Source organism: Cyprinodon variegatus, unplaced genomic scaffold (genome assembly GCF_000732505.1).
Source record: "Cyprinodon variegatus isolate N-32 unplaced genomic scaffold, C_variegatus-1.0 Scaffold304, whole genome shotgun sequence".
In the NCBI taxonomy this organism is placed as follows: Eukaryota; Metazoa; Chordata; class Actinopteri; order Cyprinodontiformes; family Cyprinodontidae; genus Cyprinodon; species Cyprinodon variegatus.
The window spans coordinates 465,275-480,703 of NW_015150757.1; the positions used below are offsets into that span (position 1 = coordinate 465,275).

At 39.0% G+C, this 15,429-nt stretch overlaps 1 protein-coding gene across 2 annotated transcripts in view; it reads right to left on the bottom strand.

The window, feature by feature from the left end:
- LOC107090624 (attractin-like protein 1) overlaps positions 1-15,429 on the bottom strand; it is a 400,529-nt gene that overhangs the window by 282,703 nt on the left and 102,397 nt on the right. The window contains exons 11-18 of one of the 2 annotated variants that reach the window (XM_015384119.1): positions 14,038-14,122; positions 13,130-13,341; positions 11,269-11,387; positions 10,867-10,983; positions 9,017-9,149; positions 5,126-5,313; positions 453-666; positions 171-362 (exon numbers count right to left, since the gene is read on the bottom strand). In XM_015384119.1, the coding sequence (XP_015239605.1) occupies positions 171-362; positions 453-666; positions 5,126-5,313; positions 9,017-9,149; positions 10,867-10,983; positions 11,269-11,387; positions 13,130-13,341; positions 14,038-14,122 (1,260 nt within the window). The remainder of the gene's footprint in view (positions 1-170; positions 363-452; positions 667-5,125; positions 5,314-9,016; positions 9,150-10,866; positions 10,984-11,268; positions 11,388-13,129; positions 13,342-14,037; positions 14,123-15,429) is intronic. The other variant, XM_015384120.1, reaches the window with a different exon arrangement.

Below are 15,429 nucleotides of genomic sequence, written 5' to 3' on the forward strand. Positions count from 1 at the left end.
TGCTAGATATTTGATATGAACACTTTTTGAATATCTATTCGCTCTTTGTGTTTTGTGTGCAGCTAATGAAAGAATATCAATTGACATCCAGAAACCATTTGGACTAATTTTACTACATACTGCTAAAAGTTGACAAAGCTAATTTTAAGGAATTAAAACCAAAACCTCACCAGAGCATTCTTGAGTCTGCCACTCCATACATTGACCGTAGGGGAAAGAGATGACGTAGGCTGAGGAGTCCACGCAGCGCTGGGTGCTTCCACACCACATGCACTCCATGGCTTGGCTGGTGCAGTTGGCACAGGTGGTCCGCAGAGCGCAGGGCGTCTTACAAGGACGAGCATTTTGACTCTGAGGACTCCCTGAGCAACAGGACATACCGACAGTTCTATAAGTTAGAATAGAGTGAAAATTGAAATGGTAAACAGCTTCTAGAGACACGTGGCGCTCACCGGCGGATTTTTCACAGATCAGGCCATCTGTGGTGGCGGTGCAGGGGTTGGCTTTCAGTCCGGCCGTCTCCACCCTCTCCAAGTAGGCACAGAATCCCGAGTCACTGGGCTCCCCGGGTAACCAACGCAGAGTAGTGTTGGTAAACGGTGATGTATCCTCCCAGCCCCAGTAGGACACGTTGATCTTCCTCAAGCCCACCCATGGAGATAACCTCTGAGGATGTAGAGCAAAACCCAGATATCTATAATCCATCCACGGGTTTTGTCGGTTTGGTTTAAGCTATTAAAGCATGTAGACAGATACTGATTCAGTGTTTTGCCAAAGGATCAGCTCCTGATTCATGTGAGAAAACGTTTAAATGTGCAACAACAGATCGGATGATTGTACATAAGGAATGTTCTTCTCAGCATTTCCTCGGCTGTTTCTGAATCCAAGTGGCAACATTTCAAGTTTACATCACATACAACATAAACTACCAACTCCTTTTTTGTCCCATTGTCTAGAGATCTATATTCCATAGATGATTTAGATGCACACAATTTAAAACGTCTGTATTTATTGTCCTCTAATTATTTGCTTTAGAACAGCAGTGAAACAGTGACATCAGTCATTCTGACAGGAAAATATGGAGTGAATTTAAAAAAATCCATGTAGTGCTCAAGATAACATTTAGAAAACATTAAAACTAATACAGAGATGAAAGTGGCAGTTATAGTGGCAGTTATATGCAAATAAATTGAGATTTAATAAACAAGAAGAGCAAGAAATAGGAGATTATAGCCTTTATCCTTGGACCTCAGTTTAAGAGTGGCCGTTTTGTAGTAATCAAGCAGGAAAAAAACATCATATGCACTGTAAGAAAATCAAGGTCTGCTTCCCATGAGATAAGGGCCATCCTGCAACCCTGTCACGTCCAGGACGGCTAAACCCAGTTGGACCTAAAAAGAAGGTGGTAAATTTAGATACACATAAAGGATAAAAAGCCTGTATTTATGTAGGACTTATTCATGTCAGAAGACTTGACCGAAGCACTTCACACCCATTCACGCTCAAAATAACACACTGACCATGGTGGCAAACTACTCTGTAGCCACAGTTGCCCTGGGGTTCACTGACGCCTCTGACCACCATCAGTGATTGTTTATGTCGGATACAAAAAAGATCATGACACAATGAGTTAAAACAGCAATCTGCTTCCAATAATCTGCCATATTTATGTAATCATTGGAAGTGTCTCTACCTCTAATGTTAGTAGAGGTCAATTAGGGAAGGAAAAATTTTCTACAGCTTTCCTGCAACATTAGGGCAGAAGATGTTCTGCAATTAAATGCAGAGCCTTGTATCATTATTATTATTATTTATAAGCAGAATTACGTTGTAATATAACAACAATCAAGTTTTAATACTAGGAAAAGAAAGTCATTATACTTACAAGTATAAAGCAGTAATAATGTGGAAGTTGAAACTTAATATCATAAGACAAGAAAATGGTTTCTAATCAGATGAAAGCTTTGATAAAGTTATCAACCAAGTTCATCCACACAGCAGCCTGAGAAGAGCAACGTTATCAGAAGGAAAACATATTAGGATAAGCTGCCTTTAAAATCTCATAATCATATAGTTCTAGTAACATTACAACTTTATTCTCATAAAGTTATGTCTTTTTTCTATTAACGATGCAACTTTTATCTTTTAGACCTGATATGATCAATTTATTGCCATAATGTTATGATTTTATATTCATAACTGCACAGCAGTTCATTTTTTGCAGTCTTCCCATATATTTAAAGCCAGCTGTGAATTTACAGGTGAGAACAGTCTGAAGAAATAAAGCACAAAATTAAAGAAATCTTTCTTTCTTTTTTTTTTTGTTTTTTTCTAAAAACATAGAATCTCTGTTGAGTTTTTGCTTGTTTTGTTGTTGACCTGCATTAGTTGTTTGCGTCCTTAAGGTTTTTATTGCAGTCTGAGGAATTAAAGGACCTCACACATAGCAGCCGCATCGCAGCAATGGAGCTTAAAAGAACAATGCATCACACACTGAGCGATTAGGTTTTTTTCAAGCTTCTAACTGCACATGGGTTCTTTTAAGAAAGTCCTCCTTCTAATTCTCTTGACCTACATACGCCAAAGAAGCAAGAGATTAGCCGCTATTGTTGCTAACAGTCACCTCTACACGCTTTACATGCTGATCCCAGAGCAGCTACATTTATATGGGCAGAAGTAAAGACTGGAAATGTGTCACAGGAAGCTACCAGTTGCAATATTCAGATTGGATTAAGCAGGATCACAATGACACTGTAATCCAACACAAAGCAAAGCTGACCTGAGAGTGCATGTGCACCTTGTGTCATTGGGACAAACTTCCACCTTGATTTGCTAGATGCTATTAGAATAACCCAGCTGGCCTGTTGGTATGACACACTTTTATTACTATTACTACTGTTTTATTTCGATTAGTTGTCTATAAAAACAATTAAATCTGACAGATTTCTGCTCTTTTTCATCGGAGTACATTTCAATCCAGTCATGAAGGTTTGTGCATGTGAAGAAAATAGGTAGCGAATTCTGGTTGCAAACTAAGAACATGTTTATTTAAATGATATTTGCATACAATACAATCCGATCACAGTAGTAGCCATTCAAAATGTCCCCTCTTTCCTTGATGGGCCCTTGGTTGGTCCTTGGCTGGTCCCCTACAATTCCTTTTTAAACATCAATCTTTGTACTAAAATATTCTTTCCATCATGATTTGTGGACATTAATATCTAAAGAGAAGCGCCATCTCCTGGTCAGACCCTGTAATTCAGTGACAGGATGGAGTCAGAGTAAACAAATTGCATGAGGGGGAAGTCGGAGGGGGTTTTGCTGGGAGTTGAAGGGAAGTGGGCTGCCATCCGGTTGGCTTTTGACTGGGAAGGGCCATTTTGAATGGCTGCTACTGTACTCATTACATTCTCTTTATTTTGGGGGGCGGAGTTTCCACTGGAATTAATTTCTATTGGTCTGCATCAAGGTTAGCAAGAACATTGTACTGGTCAATGTGTATATCAAGAGTGAGTGTTTATTTTGGACTTCATAAAACTCACTATGAAAAATAGAAGTTTAAATATAAACTCTGTTACAAATACAGGTTTTATAAAACAAAAAATTGAAGAAAATAAAAATGCAATTTTAAAATACAAAAAAAATATAAAAAACAGTGATTTGAAATAAAATCAGAGAAAACAGCAAAGTTACTCTGAAAACCATTTTTTGATTAAGATGTTCTTCAAGGTTTAATTTTGGGATTACATTAATGCAACAATAATGGAACAAATGTCCCTATATAATGTAGCTAATAATAAACCAAATACTGAATGTAGAGGTTTGTGCATGCTTGTAATGATGCCCTCTGAGTCCCTCAGGTCTGACCAGGGGCAAACACTCTGAAGCCCAGAACCCATCCCTAAGATTCTGCTGAGAACCTTCAGATGTGTTCAATGTTTGCCTGGTAGGGTGGGTCCTAACATTGTCTCTTATAAACACTGATTATAAATCCAGGCAAATGCAGAATATATTACACAATCAAATTTACAGCAACTGATAGAAAACAGGTCCAATGTACACTTTATGGCTGACAGAACGAGGATGATTTGTTGATAATGGCCAGTAATGACTAGGAAATCTATCTCTGCTTATAACATAAAATGCACCCTGTTCAGAAAAGGGTCAAACTTCCAGAATCTAAGAAATATTAACTTCAGCCGTCAGAACAGGAATGATCCAAATCAGAGGAAAACGTGTCCCCAACCCTCTAGATTTACACCTCTACCATAAACATTAGGAGAGCAGCGCCTGTTAAAACACCGTGGATTGAACTGCCAGCTGTTTTCATTCAAACATCTGGAGTCAGTGAAGTTAAAGAACAAAGAAATATGAGGATGAAAAACAATACTGCCACCCCCCACCCCCACCCTTTTCCTGAGAACTGGGGAGCCAGAGGAATTGGGAGAAATTTGAGCATTTTAACATGATTTATCATTCGTTTTGTGAAGCCATTAACACTGAGAGAGCAAAGCAATCCACCCACACTGGCTTATTATTTATCTTTTTTGCTACATGATCATTTTAAATAAGTGTTTTGGACAAAGCACTCCTTGGCATCTAATTATAAAACATTACAAATGTATGATGTTAAGGTAACAGGCTGTATAGCTGTTAATAATGAATTAAACAGTGGGTATATACTTTATTTCACATCGAACTCTTAGGTACCTGTTCACATTGATCAAGTACTTCGTTTCAGCAATGAATTAAATTAATGAGTCATTGTTTCTCTAATTCCCTCAGTAAACATTAACCTGGTAGAATAACCTTTTATGCCACTCAAGCCTGACTATTACTGTTATATTTGATATTGTGAAACATTTACTTTTATAAACCTACTTCTAAATGTTATAATATGTATTTCTGACCAAATTAATTTTAGAAAAGGTAAAAAATCAGAAGAAAAGGCTTTGAGTGACAGGAATATTACTGAAAAAAATTAAATAGCTTTTATGTGTTGGGAAACTTTGCCCAAAATACTGGCCAGATTAGAATAAAGCTGAAAGTTTCCTCAGATTATCAGGAAACGATGAGCTTCCAAATGTAAAAATCAGCACTGTGTGATGTTAGGCAGACCGCCCACCTGGTTTTCCAGCTGATATTTTTGCAGCTCCTCCAGAACAAAGCTGACTTGATTGTCTGTGAGCAGAGAGGCTATATTTCCTCCCAGGTTTTTGCAGTAGTGCTGAGCGTTGTCGTAGCTCTCCCTGCTGGTGTTGATCCGCAAACAGGCCTCCCCGACATGGTACCAGCCGTCCCCACACATCTGGCCTGCACACAGAGAAACAACAAGCTGTGATCATTATTACTTTAGCCATAAAACATTCAAATGCTTCAGATCCTGATTAAGGCTCCCACATGTGAGTCTGCATGCTCAGGATTCATAGCCTTCGTTTCGCACAATGCTACGGCGTCACTGGACGAGTTAACAAAAAAAAGAAACAGAGTCTAGATGGTTGCTTTAGGGCTGTGTGTTCACCTGATGGTGAGAGAGGTTATACTCCAAGCATTGAATGGAGCCAACAGTGGCCTGTAACCTTCCCAAACTGCTGCGTTCAAAAGGTAGCAGACTAACAGATAGAGAAACACTACAAACAGAAAGTACTCATTAATTACAATCTCAAGTTTGAGATTTTTATATAATTTACAAAGAGGCCAAAAGGTGGTTTCCTCCTGATGGTTTTACTCTGAGTCCAAGTTCATAAGAAATAATGTTTTCAACAGGAAACGGCAGTTTTTGGTGTGTGTAAAGCATCTTATTTTTCTCCCACTGCTACTGAGGATGTTGGGTAAAGGGCCCCTTTTATTTCTAAAGGAAACTGTACTAGCCCAAGACTAGAGTATAAATAATTTCTCAGGCTGGTGCGCCATCTGTGGAGACCTGCAGAGATCATCAAAAGGTGACTACAACCTATGTCACTACCCCCGTCCAAACCACTAACATGATCTGTACCATCCGGATATCGTGTTTACGCTGCACTTTTTAAAATTAGGATCAAAATTAATTATTTCTCTCTGTAATAATAAAAAACACACTGAACTGCATTAGGAAAAGGTTAATAATGACTTTGCTGAGAAAATAAATGTGTTTACCTACTTTTTTTTAAATGACTTCTCTGTATCGGACATGTCCTGGGAACACCATCCCTGTCCCATTTCTGCCAGCTCATTTTCCAGCTTTGTATTTGTAAATAATTGAAGTTTAGTTTTATGTTTGTATTTCATTCTACCTTCATAGAACAGTGTATGATCTAAAGAACGACACAACTACAAAAAAAACAGTCTGGTCATGTTTCAGCAGACTGAGAATGTCCAAAGATGACATCAGATAAACATTTTAATATAAAGAATGTAAAAAAGTTCCATCCATCTTCTCCCGCTTATCTGTCAGGGTCACGGTGGGGCTGGTGCCTCTCTCCAGCAGTCTATTGTAAAATAGTGAATTCCACCCTGGACAGGTCGCCAGTTGGCAGGGCAACACACACTCCTACCTATGGACAATTAAGAGACACCAATTAAGCAAACAGTCATGTTTTTAGACTGTGGGAGGAAGCCGGAGTACCCAGAGTGAACTCACGTGACACAGGGAGAATTTAATAACTTTAATTATTTCAGGGCAGAAATGTATTCTATTTTCATCTTTTATTGTGCTTGGAATGTATTTCTGGTTGCAAATGAGCCGATGATCGAATAGCGAGACCTCAGTGTTGAGACTCTGCAGCTCCTCAGGACTGGCTGTTCTGAGCAGGGATTCTTTGCAAGTTCTCGCCTGGAGATTCTTGTCAGTTTCGTCTTTCATTTGTGCTCCAGTAGCATATTTACGCCCTGATAAAACACGCATATGATGTCCATGGTCTCATAAAGGTCAATGAGGCATGTTGGAAAACAGTATAAAAAGCAAAGACACTGTATAATAAGATAAAAGGAGGAAAACGTCATAATCATTTCCATCACCAACCTTTTAAGCAACAGGGAGGAAAATAGCTTCCCTTTTTTCTCTGTTTTCTAAGCAAATAGTAAAAAAAACTGACCGAAACCGGAGGGGGAAAGATGGATGAGAGGAGGGAAAAAAACAGCAGTCCAAAAATAAAAGCAGAGCTGAAAACATGGGATCATTTAGAATCATTTTTCACAACAGTGTCTCTACAGAAAAGGCCAGAGCTGCCAAGATGGTGGAGCTACCTCCCAACGCCCCCCCAAACTCCACCACTTTTACAAGTAAATGCATCTCCAGGTGGAATTACAGGAGAGAGCAGAGCGTCGCACTAATGAATCCACACACAAAGACAGTTTCATTTGGTTTGTGAAGTCAATGACCCATCCAGAGGTTTCATACTAAATGATGCTGTTAGGTTCTGTTTACAAATGCAGATTCCAGAGGCAACAAGTCACGAGTGCATAGAGTCTGTCCCAGACTCCATGGTGCAAGAAAGACTAACTGCTTTCTACACAATCTAATATTATGAAACACAAGAAACGCACATGTGTTTACCGGTGGAAATAACTGGCCCTGACTATGGCTAAAGATTTCTTAAATGGCAACAGATCCATTTAACAAAAGCTGCATTTAGAAAGCTTCGATTTAAAAATGTTCTCTCTTCAAATCCCAGAGAGCTTTATCCTGGACTTTAAAACCTGTTTCCATTGTGGGCATCATGTTCAGAGAGGATCCATTTATTCTCCCAGTTAAAATATCAGTGATATGTTTGTATGGTAATTGACAGTGAGATAAACTTCCCACAAAATTATTCTTTTCCTAATTGAGAATTTTTTTTTAACTAAATGTCCCTGAATTTCAACTTGGAGTTTTTTTGAATTCCCTAAAATTTTTTAGATTTCTGATTCTATTGCTCCAAGGAGCTCGCAAAATGTCATTAAATCAGACTAACTGGATATGAACTGGCACTGCATCTCCAGTCCAGTTAGTGGAATAAGAGCCTAACGAGGAAAGCCTGATGGAAAATCACACCTTCTCTTTTAATAAACATGATTTTGAACACTTAGCTGGCATATTTTACCTTTGCTTGATTCATAATAACAAAAAGTGTGTTTCAATATAAATCTTAAAAAAAGCAGAAAACGACAACATGCAGGACTGTAAATATGTCAGGGAAGCGTAGAAAGGATCAACCAATCATCCCTGCTCAGTACATAACCCCACCCCTCAATCCCAGGGCTCTCTAAAAGTTGTGTCCCTGGAAAAATAAATCACTTTGGTAAAAATTCTGTTAAATCCCAGGGAGGTCTTTTCAAATCTGGGTGATATTTAAAGTCCCTAAATGTTTGTAGATGTTCAGAGGACCATTGTTGGTGGAGAGCTCCACTCGCTTGTTGATACAGTTACTCACTGCAGTGATCCAGAGCCAAAGCCTGAGAAACTGCTTGGCAATGCTTATCACAGTTACAGACTGTTTCTCTTCTGTGTCTCACTTAGACTTAGAGACTTAGACTCAGCTTTATTAATCCGCCAGGATTAGTCCTTCAGGGAAATTCTGGTTCCAGTAGCTTATATAGAGTACGACGAGACAAAGCAAGATATCGTTGAAGATAAAAGAGAGTAAATAGGAAAAAAAAGCTAAAAAAAGAAAAGAAAAAATTTGTAATGTGGTGGAATATGTTTCCCTTAGATATAAAATATCTGCACAATAGAGAGCTAAGGGAGACTATGCTGTAGTTGGGTTATTGCACTATTGACTTTGTTTGGATGGAGAACTTTTAGCCTGCTTCATGCAGTCTGACGGGTTCTGTTTATATAACATGAACCATAAAATGGTGCCAAGAAGCAAAAACTGATATATTTTGTAAAGGATGAAAAAATGTTTCATACTCAATGATGATCAGAGGAATTTACTGTGCGCAACATTTAATTGATCAGCTTTAGTGAATGAAAGTCTGAATTTACAGTAAGCTTCCTTTAGCATCAGCTGCCCATCAGCTGTGGATGAAAAGCGTTGAAAGGAGTGTGTCTGCTCACCGGGCAGCGCCTGGCACTCCTGCTGCTGCGCCTCCCACAGACAGTTGCTGTTCTGGGAGCAGCTCCTGCAGTTGGCCAGTCGGAAACACTCCTGCTCCTCCCTGCGTTTGCATCTGGATGATTCTCTCACCGACTTCACACAAACACACACAGAGACGATATGAGGAAACAATATTAGTTTGCTCTAAAGCTGTTGTTTTTTTCTCAATTTCAAGCAAATGCAATAAACCTGGAGAAATCAATACAATGTGCCACAAAGACTGAAAAATAAATAAAGAGTGATCGGCGTAGTGAATGAGAAGTCAAACAGAGCATGCAGAGTGAAAAATAAAATCAATAAGAGCATTTTATACTGAGATGAAGGTTTTATTGAAGGATTCGTTCTAGAAGTTGCCACTGTCTCAGTTCACAGAGTAAGAAATAAAAAGCTCCAGAAACAAAAAGCTAATTATTTTTGTTTAATATTGAAGGTGTCAAAGTGATGACTGTATTCACTCAACGTTAAAATAAGTATCTGACGGTCTTTACCGGGATCTAAATCTATTTCGATATAATCTGAACTGTTTTTGTTTTGTTAGAACGGAGCAGCAGTTCGCAGAGAAACGTTAACAGAAGCAAATGAAGGAAATGATCTATCAGGCTTTAGGATGTAATAATGCTGCACAGCTCTGCTTTATCTAGTCTAAACACTTTCATCTGTAAATAGCTTAATACAAAAGGCCCCGCTAAGGCCTGCGTTGGCTTTGGTTGGACTAAAGTGTTTATGACCAAAGTCAATGGAATAGAATAGAATAGAATAGAATAGAATAGAATAGAATAGAATAGAATAGAATAGAATAGAATAGAATAGAATAAAAAAATCCCTTTATTGTCCCACAATGGGAAATTGTGGTGTTTGCAGCAGCAAACAGATTATTGAATAAAATAGTCACACCTTAGAAAAATGGATAAGAACAACATACTAGTGAAGAGTTAAAATATAAACAATAAAATAATAACAACATAAAACTGTAGATTAAATAATCAATATACAGCTATGGACATTTTTACAGTCATGGATATTTGAAAATAGCAGCAATAACAGAAATGTGCAAAATGACAGCAGCAGGTTATTTAACTAAGATAGAAACTGTGCAGAATCAACAAGAAGGGAACAACTTATTCAGGTTCAATAAAACTTAAATGATAAATTTAGGACCTTTAGGAGATTTAGGAGATATTTGTGCAGAAATGTTTGATTTCCCCAGTGGTGCTTGTGGTGCTTGTTCTTATATTTCTGAAGGGTTACGTGTTTCTTTCAGATGCTGGTTTGCAATCCTAATTCAAGCTGCCATATTCTTTTAAAAAGGAGAAATATTAAATCATTTTCCTAATAACCATTTATTACCATATAGCATACATTTGATCTATTAATGCTGGAAATAAAATAAAAAAATATAAATACCTCAGTTGGATGAAACTAACTAAAATTCTGCAGGCTGCTACAAACAGAGCTACAGTAGCAGCCATTCAAAATGGCCGTTCCCAGTCAAACCACAGCCCAATCACAGCCCAATTCCTTCCAAATCCCAGCATAATCCCCTCCAACTTCAAGCCATTGGAGTGACCCCCCTCTGGCATATTTTTTTTTTACTCTGACTCCACCCTTTCATTGATTTACAAGTTCTGACCAGGAGAGGGCCAAGCCAAGGACCAGCCAAGGGCCCATCAGGGAAAGAGGGGACATGTTGAATGGCTACTACTGTACAATATTACAGCAGCTGCTTGGGGCCCCAAGCTGAACGCCCTGTTACCTCCACCCATTTTAAAAAGCCTGACAGGACTAGTTAAATATCCTTAATAGTACACACATGTCCCCTCCTTCGCGCTCCGTGTTTCCACAAGCTGAGCTGATGTTCAGACAACATGGATGGAGGAGGAGACAGAGACAGAGCGCCGCCATGCTGCTGGGCCAGCTCCAGAGTCAGCTACACACAGAATCACATTCATTCATGGATTCATATTCAGATGGAGCCAAACAAACAGAGAGAGACAAGCAGAAAGACACACAGTATTGTTCAGATTCAAATCAGAAAAAACAGCAAAAAGAAATACGAATAAAGCAACTTAAGAATCAGAATATTTAATCTGTGTTTAAAGTATTTTTTAATTTCTTGTTTGTATTCCTTCCATCGCTACTTTTAAAAGGTACAGCAGGATTTTCTATAAGACAGGAAGGTTTGCACCGATGTTGGTGTGTGGAGTGTACCTACCACGGTGCAGTTACTGAAGGCAGAGATGCACTTCCTGTCCTCGCACCACTGACAGCCCCGGCTGTTGGCCGTGCAGCTGGCGCAGTCGGAGAAGCGGATGCACTGTTCATCTGTGCTTTCTGCAGACAGAGCAACACATCCTCACCATTTTAACAGACTACAGTCTTTTTTATCTAAAACAGCAGGTTAGTTTGTTACTTTTTGGTCCCTAAAACTATTGATTACAATTTCCTTTACAGCTGAAAGTTGATAAAAAGCAGAACAACACACCTGCAACAGCAAAAGACATAGATTTACAGTGAGAGGACTATTCTAGAAAAATCCCCTTTATTTTGTAGTAGTCTTTATCCTGGACTTTAAACCCATTTGCCTTTAAAATAAAATAGCAGAACAAAACTAAGAGGCAGCCAGGATCGTTTTAAAAGTTTTTCAGTGATGATGTAGAGACTGAAACATCCCAAACGCACTGGCCCATGGTAATGGCGTCTTTTCATTTTGATAGATCTAGTTCAAAGTAGGATTGAACGATTTTGCCTAAAATCAAAATTACGATTACTTTCATCCAATATTGTGATTTAATTGCGATTTTCTTTGCACTAATCGAAGCATGTTGATGATTTCCTTCAGGGTTTCAGGTTTTTATCACCTTGAAATTCTGCTTGTCCAGAATCCAGTGTTGCAGGACTTTACTGTAACATTTGCATGAAAAAGATCTTAGTTCTTACAATGCATAGATTTAGGTGATAGCTTCACCTCTTTGTTTCCTTTTGTGCGACAGCATACCCATTTTAATCATTTACTACCACCTAAAGGGCTCCAGGGAGAAATTTAGTGTGTTAATCTTGTTAAATGTATTGGGACCAAAAATGGAATGCCTCTGCAATTAAAAATAGCATTTTTCTAAATTGTGATTATATTGCAAAAGCAATTAATTACCCAGCCCTAGTTTAAAGTTTATAAAACAGAAACAATTCAAACTCATTTTGATTCATTCCTTTCACGTGATGGTAAATTATCTTGGTAGCAATTTTTTTTATCTTCCAATTTAAAGCATTAAAGAAATAAAAAGGCTATAGGACCAAGCAACAGGAGTTGAAATCATTGTTCAAACTATTTTTTGCAGGACAATGAGAAAAGTTTGTGTAGGTTAAATATTGTTGCTCCACCTTTGCCTGACACCTTGCACCATCACACACAAACTCCCACTCCTGCTTCATGTGGACGAAACAAACTCTGTCACCATGGTGACCAATAGAGACCCCCCTCTATGGTACGGCCAATGTAATATTTCCTTTTGATTGAAATTACATTTGTTGTTTTTATTTAGTCTTTTTCATGTAAATGCAGATATAAAAAGAAACCCCAGGTCCCTCCTACACTTATGGATCTGTTACACTCTCGTCAAAATAATCGGTCTCTGCCTTAAAAACCTGCATCAGTCAATCTCTAGTGACCAAAGAATTTATTGCTACAGGTTTTACTGCAGACTTTGACTTTTTCATGTTTCCAAATAAATTGTAAGATTGCCTTTCTCAATGTTTTTTTTTTTTTAATATCAAAACCTGCAGTGAGGTGGAGGGATTAGTCCAGAAAGAGCAGCTGCTGCAGCTCCATCTGGTTCCGCTTTATCCTAACTGGTTGAAAAGGAGCTAATTGGAACATTGTTGACCTGCTGTTTGCTTAATTACATTCTGCAAACAAAGTTGAAAATCAAAAGCTTTCAACATAATTACAGTCATCATGAAACAATTAGTCTTCTGGGAGCGAAGCTCATCTTGGATTGCAGGGTCTTCCATTTTTGGGAAAACGTGCTTCTGGGGAACAGAAGCAGTAAGCTTTTTTAAATGTCGGCGGGGCCTACCGGGTGGTGCCGGGCAAAAAGGGGCCGGAACGATGGGATCATGCTGTTTGGATTCCCAGGGGAGGCATCTGCTTTCCACCCAGAGGCAGCGAACTCCAGGCCCGGCTGCTAAACAAGCAGACGGGGATGAGTAGGCCCGGCAGGACGGCGGGGTGTAGGACAGCACGTCGTTCAGAAGCAGACCCGAAAAGCCTCCAAAGACGTACATGGAGCTGAACAAACCACATAATACAAGGATGAAGAAACAGGAGCAGTCTTAAACAGGAAAAATGTCCACACAGATAATACTTCAAACTTTAAAAGGAAGCAAAAAGACCTTTAAAATCAAAATAAACATTGTGGTTTGAAGCCAGCAGCGTTCTGGAGTTAAAAGCTGACATTTCTGTAGCCATTGCCGACTTTTCAGAGGGTGTGAGGTGTTAAAGGATCAGGGCATCATTTCAAACGACAGGAAGAAACAGCTGTCCACATTCTGATGGATTCATTGAAGCAGCTTTTATAGGAAGAGCTGACATTTATAGAGACTTTGCTTTTAAACCCACACTAAGGAGGTCGATTTTAATCACAAAAAGACTGATGTTGCAATATGAATGCTAAGCCAAAATATATGATCAGAATCTGTCTTTTCCATGGGAATGACAAGAGAAGCTGCAGCAGGGCTAAAAATGAGTCAGTAGTGAACAGTAAGCCCACCAAAGCCTTAATGAATGCAGAGAAAGTTAGTGAGACGCTGGAGCAGCATCTCCTGCTGCCAGATATAACATTTACTGCCTGGGATCAATCCACCAACAGTGAAACCCAACTAATCTCAGAAGGTACCTGGGAAAGTTTGAGGACCTCACAAAGAACATTGAGCAAATTTTAAAGTTGAAAAGTAAAAGTTATATGAAGGTCAGAGAGAGACTCACCCATTGCTGACGACAGCAGAGTGGCCAAAGCGGTTGACGTCCCTGTGCAGCCCTGGTCTAGGAAGGACTGTCCATTTATCACAAGCTAAGAGACAAGAATACACAGAACAGGGAAAGGTTTTTGACTTAATGTGATCAAACAAGACAAACTAGAATGACTGTTAAGAGGAAGGAAAACTATAAATATCAGGGCCTAGAATCTACATTTCTGACCTTCTATGCCCCAATGCTTCTACCTCATCATAATTATACACAGGCTATATTTCGTTTGATCTATACATCTCTAAGTTATCCTCATGAGGCCCCCTCCTGAAAAGTTAAAAGAATTCACGGCAGAAAAATGTACAGAGAAAGATGTCCTCCAGGAAGTTGCCCCCCTAGCTGTGCTGTTCCCGCACCGTAAACAAACCTTTATGGAGCATTGCTGTGAGGCAGAGCGCCATGATTTCAGCACTAAGTTGAAACCAAGTGGCTCTTTTAGCAGCTAATCCGTGCAGGGTAACAACATTTAGCTGTAAAAGCTAACCTCTAATTGCTAAAACCTATTTATTGGCCATTAGAGGTCTGGACTTGTTACAGCCTTCAGAGGTGGTGTGATAGCTCAGGAAATTGGCAGCATCCAGACAGGGAAAGCAACTATATTTCATAAGAAACAAACTAAAACCTATGAAGTGTTTAACTTACTTCATCAGATATTTGCCTAAAGGTGACTTTGAAATTCTTTAAAAAGGAGCATATATGACATTTGAACCCTAAAGTTTGGTCGTCTGTTGTCTTTGCAAAAAAGCTCAAGTTTAGGAAGATAGTAAGGAGATCATCTTTAAACTTCCAACTCTAAAATCTTCCCAAATATTCCAAAAAAGTAAAAAATCAATCCACTGGACTTTGTTTCCAAGTTTGAAGACGTTTCTCTTCCCATCTAGGAAGCTTTTTTTAATTCAAAATGTCAGAAATATAGTTGAGTTCCAGGCTTTATAGAGTGGACCAAAAACAAAGCCTTGTTTTGGCTTAGAAAACATGCAAATTGAACCTGATGAAATATGTATGTGTAGATGTTGACTGGTGCTTCCATATATAGATTGGATTTATGGCTGCCATCCCGCTAAAACAAACCTGTTTCCACCAAAGGCAAATCTTTTTCTAAGGTGTCTTCCATCTGCTGTAAAGTATGTACCTTTAACCATCTCCAGAGCATGATGCTGCCACTACTGTGTCATGGTGATGAAGTTGTGCTTGACCTGGTCTTGACTGGAGGCTCATGCCCACATCTTTGCTCTTCATGGGTTGTGGAAAAAGGATTCAACATCCTGTCTTTATTAGAGGCCATGTTTGAGGAGAGCTGATTTAGAGATGATGGTCCTGCCTGAGCTGTGAATCTCTGCAGCTCCTCCA